The sequence below is a fragment of the Marmota marmota genome, unplaced genomic scaffold, assembly GCF_001458135.2.
Source record: "Marmota marmota marmota unplaced genomic scaffold, marMar, whole genome shotgun sequence".
In the NCBI taxonomy this organism is placed as follows: Eukaryota; Metazoa; Chordata; class Mammalia; order Rodentia; family Sciuridae; genus Marmota; species Marmota marmota.
The window spans coordinates 22,015,610-22,036,522 of NW_026000240.1; the positions used below are offsets into that span (position 1 = coordinate 22,015,610).

Here is a 20,913-nt window from a genome sequence, read left to right on the forward strand (position 1 = left end):
CCTCCTCCAATTGGGGCAATGTGCCTACCACACCGACAGGCCACTGGGCCTGTTCTGCCGGTTGGTAGCAGGTCCGCCTACCTTGCAGGCGCGGGCGGCGGCTCTGCCCCTCTGCGGGCGGCTCTGCCCCTCTGCGGGCCGCTAGGCTTGTTCTGTCGGTGGTCGCAGTTCTGCCTACTTTGCAGGCGCGGGCAGTGGCACTGCCCCTCTGGAGGCCGCTGGGCCTGTTCTGCCGGTGGGTCGCAGGTCCGCCTACCTTGCAGGCGCGGGGGGGGGCGGCTCTACCCTTTCGCAGGCCGCTGGGCCTGTTCTGTCTGTCGGTTGCAGGTCTGGCCTGTTCTGTTGGTGGTCGCAGGTCCGCCTACCTGCAGGCGCGTGGGGCAGCTCTGCCCCTCCGCGGAATTCTGGGACTGTTCTGCCGGTGGGTCACAGGTCCGCCTACCTTGCAGGCGTCGGGGGAGGGGGTGGCTCTGCCCCTCAGCAGGCCGCTGCACCTGTTCTGCTGGTGGGTCGCAGGCCTGCCTACCTTGCAGGCGTGGTTGGCAGCTCTGCCCCTCCGCGGGCCACCTGTTTCTTTTTCTTGTATATGGAAAAACTCTTTAAATGAGTAGCTACTTTTGTTTTCAAGAGGTACTAGAATTCTGTATGTTGTTTTTTTTTAAATATTTATATTTTAGTTGTGGTTGGACACAATACCTTTATTTTACTTGTTTATTCTTATATAGTGATGAGGATCTAACCCAGTGCCTCACACATGCTAGGCAAGAGCTCAACTGCTGAGCCACAACCCCAGCCCTGTAAGTTGTTGAATCAACTCTTTATTGTGGCAGTCTAAGAAGGTGTCATATCTCTTGAAATTACATGGAGTTTTTATTATAGAGTGGCATTTCACTTAGGGCTTATAATTTTCATTCCATATTTGGCACAGACAGTTTTTATGATATGGTAACCATTTAGCCTTTTTTTTTTTTCAATCAGCATAGTTAAGGTTTCTGAAAAAAAGCACAGAGGATTTTGACTACTTGCAAGATGTGTTTTCACAAAGTGCCCCCTCTGTTTAGACCATTTGCCTTCCCCTGTGCTTGACCAGCTTCTCATCTAGAAATTCCTTCAGTGTGTCTTCCGAGATACCTGTTTTTTCTTTTCTAGATAAGTGCAGTTACCATATTATACTATTATTTATTTGCTTGACTCCTCCTGGATTATGAGATTTTATTTTAATCTTTATATTTTAGCATAGTGCCTGGTATATTGTAATCCTGTAACACACATTTGCTGAATGGAATTATGATAGGTGAATGCAAGTTATTATTAAACATTTAAAATTAGATAAGACTGTAGTGTTTGTAGCTCTATCGATTTACCATTGAACACTATGCTGGACATAATTCTGATCACCAGAGTCTAGTTTCTTAACGTAAAATCTGCTGTTTTAAGTTGTCAAGGCTCTAAAATTATCTCTTATTATTTTAGTTGCTCTAGAACTTGTAAAGAAAACTGACTCTCAGCCAACCTCTGTGATGTTGCTTGATTTCATCCAGCATATCATGAAATCTTCCCCACTTATGTTTGTAAATGTGAATGGAAGCCAGTGGCAACATGAGACCAAAGGCAGTTGTATTGGTGAGTGCATTCATCTGCAGTCATCCACAGTCTATTTTATTGAAATCTACCGTTTTCTGCTCTTTTGAACTATCAAGTATGTGATTGCACTGTGAGTGTGTGTGATACCAGGAATTGAACCCAAGGTACTTTACCAATGATCCCCAGCACCCCAACCCCCAATCCCACACACTTGTTTTTTTGAGACCAGATTATGCTAAGTTTCTGAGGCTTGCCTAAGCTTGTCTCACACTTGTAATTATCCTGCCTCAGCCACCAGAGTCTCTGTGATTACAGGTTTACACCACTGCACATGACTATGGCTGTACTTTTGAGTCAGGTTTGATAGAAATTGAGGGAACAAAGCAGTAGTGGTATTGGTTATTTTTATCTCATATAATTTTATTTTTATTATCATAATGCTAAATACTTAGAGCAGAAGTAACCAAAAATGTTCATTTGCCATTGAACATTTTGGCACAGTTTTCTTTTTTCTGTTTTTGGTAATCTTTTTTTTTTCTAGATCATTTCTTATTCTGGAGCACAGCTATGCCCATTTGTTTACTTATGGTCTGTAATCACTACAGAGGCAACTTGGGCACTCAAGTAAAAAATATTTACTATCTGGCTTTAAGAAAAAAACTTGCTGCTGGGCTTGCTGGGGTTGTGGCTCAGGGTTAAAGCACTTGCCTCACATGTGTGAGGCACTAGGTTCAATTCTCAGCATTGCATATAAATAAATGAATATGTTGTGTCCATCAACAATTAAAGAAAAATAAAATATTGCAAAAAAACTTGCTTGGGGCTGTGGCTCAGTGGTAGCACTTGCCTGGCAAGTGTGAGGCACTGGGTTGGATTCTCAGAACCACATATAAATAAATAAAATAAAGCTCTATCAATAACTAAAAAATATTTTTAAAAAATTGAGGCTGGGGTTGTGGCTCAGTGGTAGAGCACTCACTTAGCACGGGAGAGGCCCTGGGTTCCATCCTCAGCACCACAAAATAATTAATTAATTAATTAAAGATATTGTATCCAACTACAACTAAAAAATAAATATTAAAAAAAGGCAGATAGTTAATTTAAAAAAAAAAACTTGCTGACATTTTTTTCTATATTTTGAGGCTTTTTGCTATGCTTAATTCTTATTATTCCAACTACTTTTATCTCTTTATTGGTCTCCTAATAAAGAGATGCAAAGCAAGCTTCCTGTCCGCCCCCCATATAATGAAGTATTTTAAATTTTAACACTTCAAGACTCAACTTTTTTTTTTTTTTTTTAAATAATTTTTATTTATTTTTATTGTTTAATTTTCGGCGGACACAACATCTTTGTTGGTATGTGGTGCTGAGGATCGAACCCGGGATGCACGCATGCCAGGCGAGCGCGCTACCACTTGAGCCACACCCCCAGCCCAAGACTCAACTTTAATAGCATGTCCTCCAAAAGTTTTTTTCTTTTACTCCTGACTTCCCAGGACTGGCTCGGTTGCTATTTCTTGTGCTCTTTTAGTACTAGCATTCTGTGTTTCTTCTACAATGATTGTTAAACCATTATAATCACCTGTTTGTTTATACTCTTTTTTTTAATATTTATTTTTTAGTTGTAGTCAGACACAATACCTTTATTTCACTTATTTATTTTTATGTGGTGCCTAGGATTGAGCCCAGGGTCTTGCACGTGTGAGGCAAGTACTCTACCACTGAGCCACAACCCCAGCCTCTCGTATTCTTTTTTTTTTTGGTACCAAAGATTGAACCCAGGGGCAATAACTATTGAACCGTAGCCTCAGCCCTTTTTTGTATTTTATTTAGAGATAGGGCCTCACTAAGTTGCTGAGGCTGATTTTGAACTCATGATCCTCCTACCTCAGCCTTCCGAGCTGCTGGGATTACAGTCATGCACCACCACACCTGGCTGTTTGTCCATATTCTTTGCTATGATATTTTGTAAACTGACTAGTGGGTTATGAAATTACTTTAAGGAGTTTTGGCATTCAAGATAAGATAAAATAGACTAGAAATATGGTACATTGAATGTAATGTGTATAAGTACTGTTTAAAGTTCATAAAAGTTTTGTTTCATATGTTTAAAGTAAATATACTGAGCCATGATATAAAATATATTTCTTAGTTGTAGTCAAAAAGTTCAAGAATTCTATAGGGTTTGTGTGGACACGACTATGATGATTTATCCTGGGACAGAGTTACCACTTGATCTTTTTTTGTGTGTGTGCTAGGGGAGCACAAAAGTAACTAAGAGTTATTATCAGAACTTATAAAGACACTCTTCCCTTTTGAACCCAGGGCCTTAACACTAGACAATTGCTCTGCCACTGAGGTATATACCTCTAGCCCTCCACTCAATAAATCTTTTTTGAAGGAGTGATAATAACTACCATATGTTGAACGTTTATTATACTTTGGAAACTATCCTGCATATTTCACACACATCTTATTTGACCCTTACAGCAGCCCATAGCATAGATATCATTATTCTCCTTTTGTAGATGATGTTACAGAGGTTCCAAAAATGCCAAGTTCAGGCAACTAGTATGTGACAGGCTAGGACCTTATCTGTCTGACTCAAAGTTGATATTCTGTACTTGATCTTAGACAAAAGGCTAAGAAGCTATTAAAGATGATATTCAAAACTACTGTTATGTTTCCATTGTGTAAGGAATAGAGACTGTTATTTAAGTTTATACTTTTAAAAATCAGTCTTTGCGCATTTAGCAAATTAACACTTCTGATATACTTACTGATTATCTTTTTGTTTACTTTAAAGAATTCAGTAATTGGATCATCACAAGACTTTTAAGGATTGCAGCAACTCCATCCTGTCACATGTTACACAAGAAAATCTGTGAAGTTATCTGCTCATTATTATTTCTTTTTAAAAGCAAGAGTCCTACTATTTTTGGGGTACTCACAAAGGAATTATTATATCTTTTTGAAGACTTGATTTGCCTCCACAGAAGAAGTGCAATGGGAGATGTTGTGGAATGGCCAGTGGTCTTTAACCGATTTTTAAGCCAATTAGATGAACATATGGAATATTTACAACCAGCTCCTTTGCAGTTTGTTAGCATGCAAAATTTGGAATGTATTGAAGTCACTTTATTAATGGTTCTTATTCGTATTATTGCAACTGTGTTTTTTAGAAGGCAAGAACTCTTTCTTTGGCGAATAGGTTGTGTTCTTCTAGAGTATGGTAGTCCAAAAGTTAAATGCTTAGCAATAAGCCTTGTAACTGAACTCTTTGAACTTGGAGGACTACCAGCACAACCAGCCAGTGCTTTCTTCAGCTCATTTTTGGAATTGTTAAAACATCTTGTAGAAATGGATGCTGATCACTTAAAACTGTATGAAGAGCCATTATCAAAACTTATAAAGACACTCTTCCCTTTTGAAGCAGAAGCTTATAGAAATATTGAACCTGTCTATTTAAATATGCTGCTGGAAAAACTCTGTGTCATGTTTGAAGATGGTGTGCTTATGCGGCTCAAGTCTGATTTGCTAAAAGCAGCTTTGTGTCATTTACTGCAGTATTTCATAAAGTTTGTGCCAGCTGGGTATGAATCTGCTTTACAAGTCAGGAAGGTCTATGTAGGAAATATTTGTAGAGCTCTTGCAGATGTTATTGGAGTTCAGGCAGATGTAAAGGTGAGTAATTCTTAAAGTTACTTGTACAGTGTGTATTTTGGTCACTTAAATGTATGTATATGTACAAGATATAATGAGAAAGAGTATCTTTTATAATATATTGAAGATATAATGATTTTCATGGTTTAGTCTGGCTTCCTATTGGATTTTTACTTTGATTTCTGAAGTATTTGTTCATTAAGTTGTTAATGAACTGCCAGTAGAGTAAAATGTTTTAAAGTGAAGGGTAAATTTGCTACATTATTATTTGAAATAGGGCTAGTTATAAACTTAATTGCAGACTTTGATCACTCACATAGATTTTTATCTTTGACATGTTATAATCAATCACTTATAAAATCTATGACTAATTAGTCATGCCAAATTATGTCCTCTTTCTGTTTAAACTGGAAGTCAGGTAATAAAATATTCAGATGTGTAGTAGTAACTTGTTTAAGCATTTTAGTTCATATTATCTAGAAATCTTGTTTGATTTATAGTATGGAAAAATTAATTCTGTTATAGAATTTTTCTTTGTAGCATTTTGGTAGGGGAAAAAGAGATTATAGAGAGAAGGATTTGTTATAAGCCTTCTAAAATATAAACCTATCATTGATCTATGGACTGTGAAATAATAAAGATTAACTTGGGTGTTTGGTTTGCCTTATAGAAACCTCCAAAATATTTTGTTTTAAATTTTATTTATTTATTAATTTTTTTAGATGTAGATAGACACAGTGCCTTTATTTTGTTTGTTTATTTTTATGTGGTGCTAAGAATTGAACCCAGTGCCTCATGTATGGTAGGCAAGCACTCTACCATTGAGCCACAACCCAGCCCCCCAAAATAGTTTACTAAATTTACTTGAAAACATGTAGCTAACACCTAATGCATTTTTGCTGCCTGTAATATAGACATATTTTCTAAGAGATAGTTTTTGAAATTATTTTTGTTTCCTCAGTACTTGTTGGGCCCACTTTATGCAGCCTTGAAAATGGAAAGTATGGAAATCATTGAGGAAATACAGTGCCAAGCTCAACAGGAAAATCTTGGCACTAATAGTGATGGAATATCACCCAAAAGACGTAGACTCAGCTCCTCTCTAAGTTCTTTCAAAAGAGCATCGAAACAGTCGGAAGAGTATGACCTTATTCAGTTTGTATTTAGCCATTTAAATTTTATTCACTTTAAAAATCAGCTTTAGTTAAGTACTTTGATTTAAATAGACAAAAAACATCATTCTAACTTAGTCAAAGGAATGCTTAAAATGTTTTAATAGTTCTACATGGCTAAATGTAGTTACTTTGAATGTTTTTATATGCCTATTTAATTAATATATGAAATATCTCTGAAATGTGCATCTATCAATAACTTTTCAAATGTTAACAAGTAAACCTTTTTTTTTTGTAACATAGCCAAAGAATTGCCATATTTCAGCCAGCCTGAGCATTGTTTTAAGTTTGTCTTAGTATAGATAAAAGTTCATGTTACATGGCATTTTTGTTTAAATATGTTTCATTGTTTTTGTTTTGATGTTGAGGATTGAACCCAGAGCCTTACATATGCTAAGCATGTGCTGTACCTCTAAGTTAGATCCTCAGTCCCATGCTTCATGTTTTAACCAGACTTATATTTAATATCTCTTTTTACTGTCATTGTAATTAATTATAGAATTAAACATGTGGATATGAACAAAAAAAGCATATTATGGAATGCACTGAAACAAAAAGCTGAATCCCTTCAGATTTCCCTTGAATGTAGTAGTCTGAAGAATCCTGTTATTGAGGCTTTAGAAGGAATCACTGTTATCTTACAACTGACTGCTCTGTGTACTGTTCACTGTTGTCATCAAAACATGGACTGGTAAAACAACTTCTTGTATTTTCTGGGTGGGTTTCCTATAATGAATTTGGATTTCCTGTTGAAGGAGACCTTTTTATTAACTTCATTTGTGACCTTGGGACACAAACTTTTCAGTGAAGTCTATGAGTTTGTTTTCTGCTTCATGCCTACTAAATGCTAGGCACTGTGCTAAGTGTGCACAGAAAGAAGAAAAGATTTACTAAACCAGTTAATAATTGTGCAGACATGTATTCAGTAATTTTTGAGCCTGGTGATACCACATTTAAGGATCCCTGATTAATTTTAATTCCTAAATCAGAAGAGTGATTGAAACCAACATAGTTATTATAAACCTAAAATAGTAATAAAGATATTAATTAGCTTGTTTGTTTTCTTTTAATTGTTTTTAAAGTTGTTATAGGTTTGTTTTGTACTCTTCTTTCATCTTTGCTGTAGTGTTATGTTTGACAATATCATAATTCATCTTAATTCTAATGTCTCCTAAAAAATGTACTTATTGCAGCCATAATTTCAAGGACTGTCAGCACAAATGTGAAAAGAAATCTTCAGTACTGATAACTTGGATGTCTTTGGATTTTTACACAAAAGTGATTAAGAGCTGTAGGAATTTGTTAGAATCTATTCAGAAACCTCAACTGGAGGTAGTCATTGATAATGTGGTGAAAATTTATGATGCTTTGATTTATATGCAAGGTGAGTACAAATAATCAGTAGATCGGAATAGCCTTGATCAGTGTAGAAATAGGCTTTTGTTTTTGCCTGAAGCCTAAATATACAAGTGTTAGGACTACCCAGAAGATATTTCTTGATTTTGATCAGTTAAGATTGTTAATAATTTCTTAGTTTCAAACTTATTTTTATAATATTTTTATTTTAGTCAATAGAAATTTACTTATAACTTAAGATTATTTTTAAATATGAAAATTTGAAGAACTCTTTTAAATAGTGCATAGATGAATATTTTTATAAAGTCACATTTAATTTGTTTGGCTTCACAGACCTCAGAACATCATTCCTAGGGATGGAAGTATAGCTTAGTGATAGATTGTATACCTTGTATGCACAAGGCCCTGGGTTTGATCCCTAGCACCAAAAAAGAAAAAGGAAGAGCATTATTCATGGCCCTTTACATTAAGAACCCCTGTTTATTGAATGTTTATTATAATTCCATTTGATGTTCCCAATATATATATTTTTATTGAAAAAAGACAAAAGTTAGATATGGTTAAGGAATAAGTATAATTTATGTTCTATTTTGTGCTTCTGTAGTAAAAAATTCATTTGAAGATCATATTCTGGAAGATTTATGTGGAATGCTGTCACTTCCATGGATTTATTCCCATTCTGATGATGATTCTTTAAAGCTGACTACTTTTGCCACTAGTCTTCTAACATTAAGCCAGAGGATTTCAGATAGTTGCTGTAAGTGGTCACAAATTTATGTCTTATGAGTGTAGTTTGTTTTGTTTTGCTTTGTTTTAACTTATCACTGTACAGTTTATGACACTTATTGCTAACATTTTTTTCAATAATTAATAGAGGGGGTATACTTTTATAATTCAGAAAGGAATTAAATATATTCAAAGGAACAAATGAAAGTCTGCCCCATATATCCCATTTCTTTGCTTTCTGTAAAAAAATTTGAAATATATTCTTAAATATCTTTGATGTTCATTTAAGAAACTTATGAAATATTTGAGAAATACCCCCCAAAAAAAAAAAAATGGAGAGTAATACACCAAAGTTTCTTGTATCAGCCTCCCATTTTAAGAATTGAATTGTTAGCTGGGCGTGGTGGTACATACCTGTAATTCCAGCTACTTTGGCTTAGACAGGAGAATTATTCCAAGTTTGAAGCCAGACTAGGTAACTTAGAGAGATCCTGTTTCAAAATAAAAAGGGTTGGGATGTAGCCAAGTGGTAGAGCATTGCCTAGCATGTGCAAAAACCCTGGGTTCAATCCTAGTGTGGGGTGAGGGGTAAACTACAACAAAAAAAGAAGTAAAAATGTTATGGATGTAATGGAAGCCCTTCTATTGTCCCTCACCAGTTTTATTCCCCTCATTCTTTCCCTAGTGATAACTACTGTTCTGAATTAGGTGTTTTACTGTTCTGATAAATATTTTATTACTTTCACTATAGATGTATTTTTCTCCAAATAATAGGTAGAATTCTATTTCTTTTTACAACTTGCATTTTTTTTTTACACACAAATGCACATACTTTATTTTACCAATATTTGACCAAGTAATACTAATTGTTTAATTTCATTGTTTTCTTTTTTTTTTTAATTTTTTATTGTGGGTTGTTCAAAACATTACAAATTTCTTGACATATCATATTCCACACTTTGATTCAAGTGGGTTATGAACTCCCACCTTCACCCCATACACAGATTGCAGAATCACATCAGTTACACATCCATTGAATTACATATTGCCATACTAGTGTCTGTTGTGCTCCGCTGCCTTTCCCATCCTCCACCCTCCCCCCTCCCCACCTCTCCCCTCCCCTCCCCTCCTCTCTCTCTACCCCCTCCACTGTATAACCCTGAGGGTCTCCTTCCATTACCATGCAATTTCCCTTCTCTCTCCCTTTCCCTCCCACCTCTCATCCCTGTTAAATGTTAATCTTCTTCTCCTGCTCTTCGTCCCTACTCTGATCTTAGTTACTCTCCTTATATCAAAGAAGACATTTGGCATTTGTTTTTTAGGGATTGGCTAGCTTCACTTAGCATAATCTGCTCTAATGCCATCCATTTCCCTGTAAATTCTATGATTTTGTCATTTTTTAATGCAGAGTAATACTCCATTGTGTATAAATGCCACATTTTTTTTATCCATTCGTCTATTGAAGGGCATCTAGGTTGGTTCCACAGTCTTGCTATTGTGAAACAACTTGCATTTTATTATTCAACATTATCTTTATGAGATTTATCCATGGTAATACATGGAACTGGTATTTTATTTAAACTTCTGAAAAGTAGGTAACTGTAGAACAAACACTATCAATTCTCCTTTTGGTGGGCGATCAAATTGTTTTCACAATTACAAACACAATTTCAAAGAAAGTTTTTATAAATGACAAAGTCCAGGGCTTGCTGTTTGAGTGTGGTTTACCACCATTTGGAAACTTATTAGAAAAAGAGAAGCTTATGCTGCATCTAGAACTTCTGATTGTGAATCTGCATTTTTAACAAGATCAGGCAATTCATGTGCATATTAAAGTTTGAGAATCAGTATTTCAGGGTGACTTCCAGGAGTGAAATTGTTGGGTTGTAGAGTTTGCACACCCAGAACTCTGTTCTGCTATATTGTTCCCCAAAGATGTGCCAATCTACACCCCTGTTAGCAGAACATGAGAGTTGTTTTACATCTCACTGGTTGACATTCTTGGGCAGTAAATTTTTGTTATCTAAAAAAAGAAGAAAATTTTACAAAGATAACTAACTTGTTTGTTTACTCTCTGGTAGATGATTTTCAATTAACACTGTTAGAAATCTTGTTTAATAGACTTAATTTTCTCAGCACCACAGGCACAGTCAAGATGTGTGTTTCTTCTAACTCTGTTTCCAAGAAGAATATTCCTTGAATGGAGAACAGCAGTTTACAACTGGGCTTTGCAAAGCTCCCATGAAGTAATCCGGGCTAGTTGTGTTAATGGATTTTTTATCTTACTGCAGCAGAAGAATCCTTGTAACAGAGTTCCCAAGATTCTTATGTATGTATTAAGATTTTAATTTGAATGTATCACTTGATTGGAAGACTCATTCTCTGGCTATATATGTAAATATTTGTTTATTGCTCATTGTAAGCAAGATGACTTAGTACTTTTTTTTTCCCCCCAGAGATAAAGTCAAAGATGATTCTGACGTTGTCAAGAAAGAATTTGCTTCTATACTTGGTCAGCTGGTCTGTACTCTTCATGGCGTGTTTTATTTGACAAGTTCTTTAATAGAACCTTTCTCTGAGCATGGAAATGTGGACCTCTTCTGTAAAAGCCTGAAAGCTATTTCTCAACATGAATGTTCCTCTTCTCAACTAAAAGCTTCTATTTGCAAGCCATTCCTTTTCCTATTGAAAAAAAAAACACCTAGTCCAGTAAAACTTGGTGAGTGGTTATGATTTACTTAATATTTTAAAATACTATTAAAGTTGCAGTTTTCATATCGATGACAAAATTAGTCTGAAGCCTTAAAAGATTATAACAAGTTATACGCTTGATAGATTGAATGCTCAGTAATGATTGAATATAAATGGTATGGGACTGGTATTAGATTATCGCAAAACTAATAAGATAAATGATTTTTTGATTTTTAAAATGTTCTTGTGATTTGAGAGTCTAATGGGGGCAAACCAGAAAGTTGGTATAATATTGTAAGGTTCAATATTATGTATTTTCTTCAGTGATACCAGAGACCATCTTATTGTGTCCCGTAACCACTTTGAACCTTTAGAACTTCAAATAGATTACCTTGCCCAACTGAGGTCTGTAGATTGTATCTTTTTGGCTACTTTCCAGGGTTAATAAAATGTGACTTTTTGGGGGAGCATAAAATTTGTACAAATACTAGAAAAATTCATTTGTTTAGGCAGTAAGTTGGAAATTGTTCCCAAGTTTTCAAAGCAATAGATAGTAGGTAGTTTTAGGGCCCCTAAATCTTGTAATTTTAACAATAGAGATTTCCCTGAAGTGGAGCAAATTATATTCCATGCATGTATGATTATGTCAAAATGAACCCCAATATTATGTATAATTATGCACTACAAAAAAAAATCCTCTTAGTTCAAGGTTGTTTGAATTAGTGAAATGTGCTTAAGTCTGCATGGTAACATACAATTATTTATAAAATCTAAAAAGGATTATTTGTAGCTTAAAAATTTGGAATTTATTTTTGATTTTAGTCATTTATGGCATAAGTATAAAGCAATTCAAATTTATAAACATCTTATTTTAATTCTGTGTGGTATGTATATTCGAATATTAAGTGTTGGCATATAAAGGAACTTGGGAATGTTCATCAGTATGTTGTTTATTGACAATATTTTTACAGTATAACTTTGATATTTAATGTGTCACATTAGGTAATGTGTACTCTCTCCCTTTAGCTTTCATAGATAATCTACATCATATTTGTAAACATCTTGATTTTAGAGAAGATGAAACAGATGTTAAAGCAGTTCTTGGAACTTTATTAAACTTAATGGAAGATCCAGACAAGGATGTTAGAGTGGCTTTTAGTGGAAATATCAAACATATATTGGAAGCCTTGGGTTCTGAAGATGGATTTATAAAAGAGGTTAATATTTTTAACATTTGGGTTATAAATCTATCTCTAAGTTTTTTTTTTTTTTAACTAGTTTAATTTTATTCTAGCTATTTGTCTTAAGAATGAAGGAAGCATATACACATGCCCAAATATCAAGAAATAATGAGTTGAAGGATACCTTGATTCTTACAACAGGGGACATTGGAAGGTACATTTGGCAGCATTTGTATTCTTTATTTTAATCATTGTCTTATATTCCTGCTATAAGTGACAGTGAGGGCTGGGGATGTAGCTTAGTAGTAGAGTGCTTACCTAACATGCACGAGGATCTGAGTTTGATCCTCAGCACTGCAAAAAAAAAAAAAAAGACAATGAATGCGAGGTATTTGATATTACTTGTAAAAATGGGATTCAGCATGTTTATATTTGTGGGTTTTCATTTGTTTCGGAGGCATTGATTATACATATACATGTTTGTTTGTTTTTAAATTTTAGGGCAGCAAAAGGAGATTTGGTACCTTTTGCACTGTTGCACTTATTGCATTGTTTGTTATCTAAGTCAGCGTCTATCTCTGGAGCAGCATATACAGAAATTAGAGCTCTGGTTGCAGCTAAAAGTGTTAAACTGCAAAGTTTTTTCAGTCAGTATAAGAAACCCATCTGTCAGGTGAGAATCAGTATTCATCTTGACTATAGGTAATAGCAGTACTTTCTAAGAGTTTGAAAAAATAAATAAATAAAACTGGCTATGGTGGTGCTCACCTATAGTTGCTTGGGAGGTGGAGGTGGGAGGTTTGCTTGAGCCCAGTTTGAGTTCAGCCAGGAAACATCTGAAGAAAGAAAGAAAGAACATGTGTCCATGTGTTATTTTGCTTGCTTTATAATATTATTTTAAAATTATGTTTTTATGTTGCCATTTTATATTTTAGCATATTGATCTGAAGACATAGATTGTAAATAAGAGAGGGAAGGGCTGGGGATGTGGCTTAAGCGGTAGCGCGCTCGCCTGGCATCCGCGGGGCACTGGGTTCAATCCTCAGCACCACATAAAAATAAAATAAAGATGTTATGTCCACCAAAAACTAAAAAAAATAAATATTAAAAAAATTCTCTCTCTCTCTTAAAAGAAAAAAAAGAGAGAGGGAAAAGTCATCTTTTTTTTTTTTTTTTTTAATAACTTTATTTTATTTATTTATTTTTATGTGGTGCTGAGGATCAAACCCAGGGCCTTGCACGTGTGAGGCAAGTTCTCTACTGATAAGCCATAACCCCGGCCTGGGACAAGTCATCTTATGATGATTTATTGAATTATCACACCATTATTAATCTTTAGGGGAGAATCCTTTTTTTTTTTTTTTAGCCTTTTAGGCGATAATAAAATTGTATGCCTTGATGTTATAGATAGCACACTTTATTTTCAGAAAAGTATGTTCAGTGAATGGCTGAAAGGGTAGTCTATACTAAGATATTAGTTTTATCCTATATTTGTGATACAATTGTTCGCATGGTATTCAAGTTTTTAAAATAAGCCTTGTTACTTCATCTGTAAAAGGGAGTTATGACATAATCCATTTCATTAATGTTATATTCAATGAGTCAATTCAAGCAATGTAGAACACTGACTACCCTTTATGTTAGATGAAAAAGCATTAAAATTTCTAATAATAATAAAATTGTTTTTGCTCTAGTTTTTGGTAGAATCTCTTCACTCCAGTCAGATGACAGCACTTCCAAGTACTCCTTGCCAGAATGCTGAGATGCGAAAACAAGATGTAGCTCACCAGAGAGAAATGACTTTAAATACCTTATCTGAAATTGCCAATGTTTTTGACTTTCCTGATCTTAATCGTTTCCTTACAGTGAGTTGCAATGTATAGTTTACTTAATTGATTCAGTATTTTATTAATTCAGTATTTTATTCATTATATTGTCGGCCTTTCTTTATTTCTTCCCTTTTTTTCCAAGAAATCTGGCAAATACATTAAGGAGCATATGGATCCTAGATTTTCAAATTTACATGTTTTGTTTTTATTATCCTATAAAACTTAAGTCCCTATTGATTTTAAGTTACTGCTCTGTAGGTTTGGCTGTGCAAATTCATTCAGTGAAGTAGTTGAGCCTTTGGTTCTATTGATAATTCAAAGACTAATATGATCATTTCTCCCTTTGAGGAGTTGGAGTATTAATGTACAAAGCTAGTGGTATGATCTGCTATGAATTCAAATGAAAAATTTGTAGTATGATATGGTTTGATAAATCTTTGAAATTCACTGGGCTGATATTTAAAAGGTGAAGAGAGTAGATGCTGGGCCTGGTGGCACCCACCTGTAATTCCAGCCACTTGGGAGACCAAAGCAGAAGGATTGCAAGTTTGAGGCCTGCTGGACAACTTAATGAGACCCAAAAAAACAAAAAGGGGTGGGGATAGAGTTCAGTGGTAAAGTGCCCCTGGATTCAATCCCCAGTAACAGGAAAAAGAAAAAAAAAGAATAGATTATCTTCTTATCCTTTCCAAAAAGCAAGATATATTGTTACTCTTAACAATAAATTATAATAGCAGTTCATACTATTATGCTATTAATTCTACTCTGGGAACCAAAAAATACAGATGTTTATTGCAACAGTGTTCAAGTAGCAAAGAAGAAATTAAGTGTCTAATTTTAGGTCACAGAATATTACATAATCATTCTAACATAATAATTATGATAACTTTGTAGAAACTATCTTAAAAGATTTTAGAAGTCTTATAGTGTTAATATTTAAGTTGGAAGCATAACACAAGTAAGATGGTCTCTGAAGGCAAAGTGTGAGTCTTGTTCATTGTTATATCTCTAGTACTTAAAATAGTGATTGACATGCAGTAAGTATTCATTAGGTAAGTGTAGAATAAATGAAAGGCCAACCATTTTATCTTTGGGTTCCATGTGTATTTTATGAATAAGATCTTAAAGAAAATAGACCTCAATGAAGATAGACTTGTTGTAGTATTGCTATGTTAGATATGTTAAAAGATTTTCTTCTTTACATATAAGTTAAAGACTTCATCAGACTTAAGACTTCTTTACCTTAGAGCATGTGTGGATTTTAACACATACTCATGAGAAATGGTCTTCTTTGTTATTGTGTGTCTCCACCTTCTATGCCACCAGGCACTTTGCTTGTTTTGTAATATCTACAGTGCCTGAATCATAGCAGATGCTCACTAGATACCAGACAAGTAAATAAATGGTAAATCTGAATTCAAATTCAAGTTATATCTGGACTTCAAATGTGTATGGCATTTTCGAATATTTTTGTACATAGCTTATGTGAATATTTTATCACACAGACAAATGTACTTTTTAGTAACTTCTGTATTCTTTTTCAGAGGACTTTACAAGTTTTACTGCCTGACCTAGCTGCCAAAGCAAGCCCTGCAGCTTCTGCTCTCATTCGAACCTTAGGAAAACAATTAAATGTCAATCGTAGAGAGATTTTAATAAATAACTTCAAATATATTTTTTCTCATTTGGTTTGTTCTTGTTCCAAAGATGAATTAGAACGTGCGCTTCATTATCTGAAGGTAATTGAATATTTGTATATGTTTTATTCTTTTGTTTAAAGTAGGATTAATGAAAACTTACTCTAATGGGAAGGAGAATAATTTATAGCCTATCCTAAAAAATATATTAAATGTTGTTGGGTTAAATAATCTTTGTCTTAGACACATATTAAGTAGAATTCTTTTAATATTTTATTTGATCATTTCACCATAATGGGCTAGGATAGTTATTCTCATGGATGAAGTCCTCTCTTTTTTTTTTTTCCCCCAGTACTAGAGATTGAACTCAGGGGCACTTGAGTACTAAGCCACACTCCCAACCCTGTTTTGTATTTTATCTAGAGACAGGGTTTCACTGAGTTGCTTAGCACCTCACTTATGCTGAGGCTGGCTTTGAACTCGAGATCCTGCTGCCTCAACCTCCCAAGCAGCTGGGATTATAGGTGTGTGCCACCATCCCCGATTCATGGATGAAGTTCTAAATGAAATACTAATTTCATTTAGTGTCTTAGTATTTTGGTTGATCGACTGCTGTATACAAGTAATTATATCCATTGGAAGAGAAAACTTGAACTGTAGTATAAAGTCTGTATCTAGTTTAGTTACTTGGTGGTCTGGTTATAGTTTGGCCCTGTTTCTTATTTGTTTTTAAATTTAAAATGGTAGCTTATGCTTCTTTTTTGGTGTTGTATTGACAACATTGTCTGTGAGGAATATGTTACTATGTGGGAACAGAAAAACCTCTGAGAAATACACATACAACTTTATCGTTTTCTCTGATATTAATGTATTTCGTTTTCATAATAGGCCAGTAGCAGATCTCTCTCAACATGAGAGTTATTGAATATTGATTGTATTTATTCATTTTGAGAAAGTGAATCTGTGTGTTGTGGGGGTAGAATGTAATAAATATTTAAAAGAGTCTTACCACGTGTCAGAAACTGCTATATCCACATACTCTGGTTCACTTCTTCACAGTTACTCAATAAAGGTACTACAGGTTGAGTAACTGTTATCTAAAATACTTGGGTCCAGATTTCATATTTTTTCAGATTTGCAATATTTGTGTGTACATAATGAGATGTCCTGAAGATGGGACCAAAGTTTGCACACAGAATTTATTTGTTTCATATACACCTTAAACACATAGCCTGAATATAATTTTTTAAATCCTTTTTTTCAGTTGTAGATGGACACAATACCTTTATTTTATTTATTATTATTATTTTTAAAATATTTGTTTTTAGTTTTAGGTGGACACAGTATCTTTATTTTATTTTTATGTGGTGCTGAGAATTGAACCCAGTGTCCCATGCATGCTAGGCGAGCACGCTACCACTTGAGCCACATCCCCAGCCCCCCTTTATTTTATTTATATATTTTTATGCGGTACTGAGGATTGAATCCAGTGCCTCACACATGCTAGGCAAACACTTTACCACTGAGCCATAACCCGAGCCTGTATAAATTTTATACATATTTTTAGCAAGCCTGTATTTTGATTGTGACGTATCACATGATATCAGGTATAGAATTTTCTACGTGAATCGTCATGTCAGTGCTTTGTTTTGCAGCATTTTTCAGATTAGGATATTCAACCTATATCTTGGTTTTATAGTGAGGAAATTAAGGCAAAGAGAGGTTCAAGTAGGTAACTTGTTTGAGTTATAATGTAACTAATCTGATGAGGAAAAACTGGTCTTAGGCACTCTGCTGTGTTTCTTCCCAGGATTTGTGTGTTTATAAATATTGAGTTAACGATATGATAAGACCTTAGAGAAAAACTAGGACTTGGTTTTTAAAAATTTTACTGATCACGTTTCTTCATTATCTATAACTCGTGGTAGGTATACCTGTAGAGAAAAAGATTAGAGTCTTTACATAGTGAGAACGAAGCCCTGGATGCACTCTCCAGCACCATATACGCATATGAAAAGGTAGAATAATTTTCCAGTGCCTTTTTTTTTTTAGTACCATTAAATACGTGGTCTAGAGCTCCTGGTTTACTAATAGCATGTTCAAAGCAATGTACTTATTTCCAGGATGTTTGTATAAAGAAAAAAAAAATGCTTTTTTTGAATTCTTTGTGTTAGAATGAAACAGAAATTGAACTGGGGAGCCTGTTGAGACAGGATTTCCAAGGATTGCATAATGAATTGTTGCTACGTATTGGAGAACATTATCAACAAGTTTTCAATGGTTTGTCAATACTTGCCTCGTTTGCATCTAGTGATGATCCATATCAGGGCCCAAAAGATATCACATCACCTGAACTAATGGTAAGGGGAATATGAGGTTTTGTGTTTGTTTCTCTTCCTTTTTGTTTTTCCCCCCAGTTCTTAAGTTCTTTTAATTGAGATCATCAAAGAGAAGCAGATTTCATTATACACATAGCATGAGGCTGCATTCTTCAGAGTTCATGCTTTATTCATTCAAATGGTTACATTTTTCCTCCTTTTTTAATAGCTTCTTTATGGAATTGAGGAAACTTTTTGTTGTTCTTGCATGTTTCAATTGTTAGATATTTTAAAAAAATTTTATTTAGTATTATTACTTAAAAAAAAGGTTGACTTATATTGCATGGTTATAGTAAGGCATGTATCAGCTTTGAAAAATGGAATTTTCAAGTGATTTTGAAGATTTTTTTTACTGAGTAAATTATAAAGTTTGTTTTTCATTTTTAACTATGTTGAATATGCTTGTAGTTTTCCTTCTACCTTACTTCCAGATACCCTTCAACATTTAATCCATTGTTGGATTGAAGGAAAGCTAAAAGATGTATTAGCCCTTTTTATCTTTCTCTACCTTAAGTTTATATCTGAAGTCACTTCACTGTTTTTTTATGGTGTTCGTTTAATTATTTTTATTTATTTTAGTCATATTAGGAATTGAACCCAGGGCCTTACTGACTGGCCTACATCCTCAGCCCATTTTATATGTTATTTTTGAGACAGGGTCTCACTGGCCCTCAACTTGTGATCCTCCTGTCTCAGTTTCCTGAGTAGCTGGGATTACACGTGTGCACCACTATGCCTGGCACTATTTTCTTTATTTAAAATATATGTATATATCTCCTCACACTTATTCTTGTTGTTTTCTTTATGCTTGCTGTCATTTCTTTTTTTTTATTTATTTTTTAGTTGTAGTTAGATACAATACCTTTTATTTATTTATGTATTTATTTATTTTTATGTGGTGCTGAGGATCAAACCCAGGGCCTCACACGTGCTAGGTGAGCACTCTACCACTGAGCCACAAGTTCACTCCCTGCTGTCATTTCTTTAAGAGACTGAAAGGACTACCAACAAAATATTTTTAAAGAGGTTTCTGTCTTTGCGTTTTCATTTCCCATTAAGTGAACCCATTCTACTGTAGCTCTGTTTTCACTTTTCCACTGAAATTCTTTTTTGTCTGGGTCACTAACAGTTTCCCTGCTATTAAATTCTGATGGTGACTTCTCTTTTGTCCACCTTGTGCAAACTTCCAGTAGCATTTAACACAATTGACCATCCTTTTTACTATGTTGCATCTCCATGATACCACATTGTCTTGTTTTTTTTTGCTACTCTGTCTATTCATTTTTAACAGATGGGCTCTTTCGAGTGTTGCGGGCAATTAAGAGGACCAGAAAAATATTAAGAAATCCAGAGACTGCAAATAGCAGGCAACTAGTGTTCCTTTAGTCCTGAGAAAAGGAAAGAAATGGTGTTACTAGAACCTTGTGGAGAACTAAAACCATGATAGGGGGCCTTGTCATTGTGGAGGACTGCAGCCACTGCTAGAAACACCTCAGAACACACTGCAGGAAATAGAAATACCACACTTGCTTCCTTCTGTCTGTTCTCCTATTGTTGCTTCCTGTTGATAAAATTCAGTGGATGGAGGGATCCTAAGTAATGCAATCTGGCCATCCTTGCAAGCATTGAGCGGGACAGAAAAGGGCAGAGAATGGATCTGAGAGTGAGAGAGGATGGCAGACAGAGACTGTCAACCTTTTTATCATCTGTACTTACCTATATTTTGATTATCTAAATAAATCCAAACATAATGATCCCATTAAAAAACTTTTTTTCAACCAGCATAGCTGAGTGGTAGAGTGCATTCTTAACATGCATGAGGCTCTGGATTCAATCTCTAGCATGAAAAAGAGAGAGAAAAGAAAAAAGAAATCCTGATTTTTCCCTCCCTAACCTTTTTATCCCTAGCCTTCCCTATCTCAGAAAATGGTACACTGTACCACTGCCTACCCACTTGCTTCAGTCAAAACCTAGAAAACATTCATGAGCCCTCCATTATTTTTTTATTTTTTATTTTTTTTTAATAAATCAAGGTGTGGGCAAGTCTTATCAGGTATGCCTCCAAAATATCTTTCCCTCTTTGGCCACTACTCTCACAAGCAACTAATATTTTCTTCTGGGACAACTATAGAAGCCACCTAACTAGTCTCTCCTTTCATTGTTTCCTCCATACAATCAATTACTTGCACAGCATTTGGAGTGTTCTTTTTACACACTCATATCATTCCCCTGCTTAAATTTCTTCTACGGTTTTCATTGCTCTTAAAATCTTTAAGACCATATGTGATCTGCCTGCCTTTCTACTTGTGCAACTCTTCTTCCTTTTTTCTATGTTTCAGCACTTTTTGTTTCTTAAATATGCTAAGCTTTTTCCTGCTTCAAACCTTCGCTGTAGATATCTCTCTTCTTGAAATAACCTCCTGGCTCTTTCTCATTCTTTAGATTTCAAAGTTTCCTGATCACCCCATCTAAATTCACTCATCTCATGTCTTCTCTATCACATGATCATATGTGTTTTCTTATAGCACTTAACACATATTTACATATTTATTTAAAAACTAATTTGCCACATAAGTTAATGGGAAAGTGACTTTGTTTATCTTGTGTATCTGTACCTTGCTCAGTATTCTAGGTATGCATAATACATATGTGCTGAGTGGCAGAATGAACTCAGAATGAATTATTTGTCTAAATGC

General features: G+C 34.8%; 1 protein-coding gene across 1 annotated transcript in view; it reads left to right on the forward strand.

Moving 5' to 3' along the window:
- Atr (ATR serine/threonine kinase) overlaps positions 1-20,913 on the forward strand; it is a 108,930-nt gene that overhangs the window by 6,211 nt on the left and 81,806 nt on the right. Inside the window, exons 3-16 of the mRNA XM_048794505.1 lie at positions 1,474-1,623; positions 4,391-5,268; positions 6,209-6,387; positions 6,919-7,110; positions 7,613-7,803; positions 8,380-8,532; positions 10,638-10,830; positions 10,958-11,220; positions 12,219-12,409; positions 12,487-12,587; positions 12,875-13,046; positions 14,068-14,238; positions 15,747-15,941; positions 18,014-18,199. Of these exons, the coding sequence (XP_048650462.1) occupies positions 1,474-1,623; positions 4,391-5,268; positions 6,209-6,387; positions 6,919-7,110; positions 7,613-7,803; positions 8,380-8,532; positions 10,638-10,830; positions 10,958-11,220; positions 12,219-12,409; positions 12,487-12,587; positions 12,875-13,046; positions 14,068-14,238; positions 15,747-15,941; positions 18,014-18,199 (3,215 nt within the window). The remainder of the gene's footprint in view (positions 1-1,473; positions 1,624-4,390; positions 5,269-6,208; positions 6,388-6,918; positions 7,111-7,612; positions 7,804-8,379; positions 8,533-10,637; positions 10,831-10,957; positions 11,221-12,218; positions 12,410-12,486; positions 12,588-12,874; positions 13,047-14,067; positions 14,239-15,746; positions 15,942-18,013; positions 18,200-20,913) is intronic.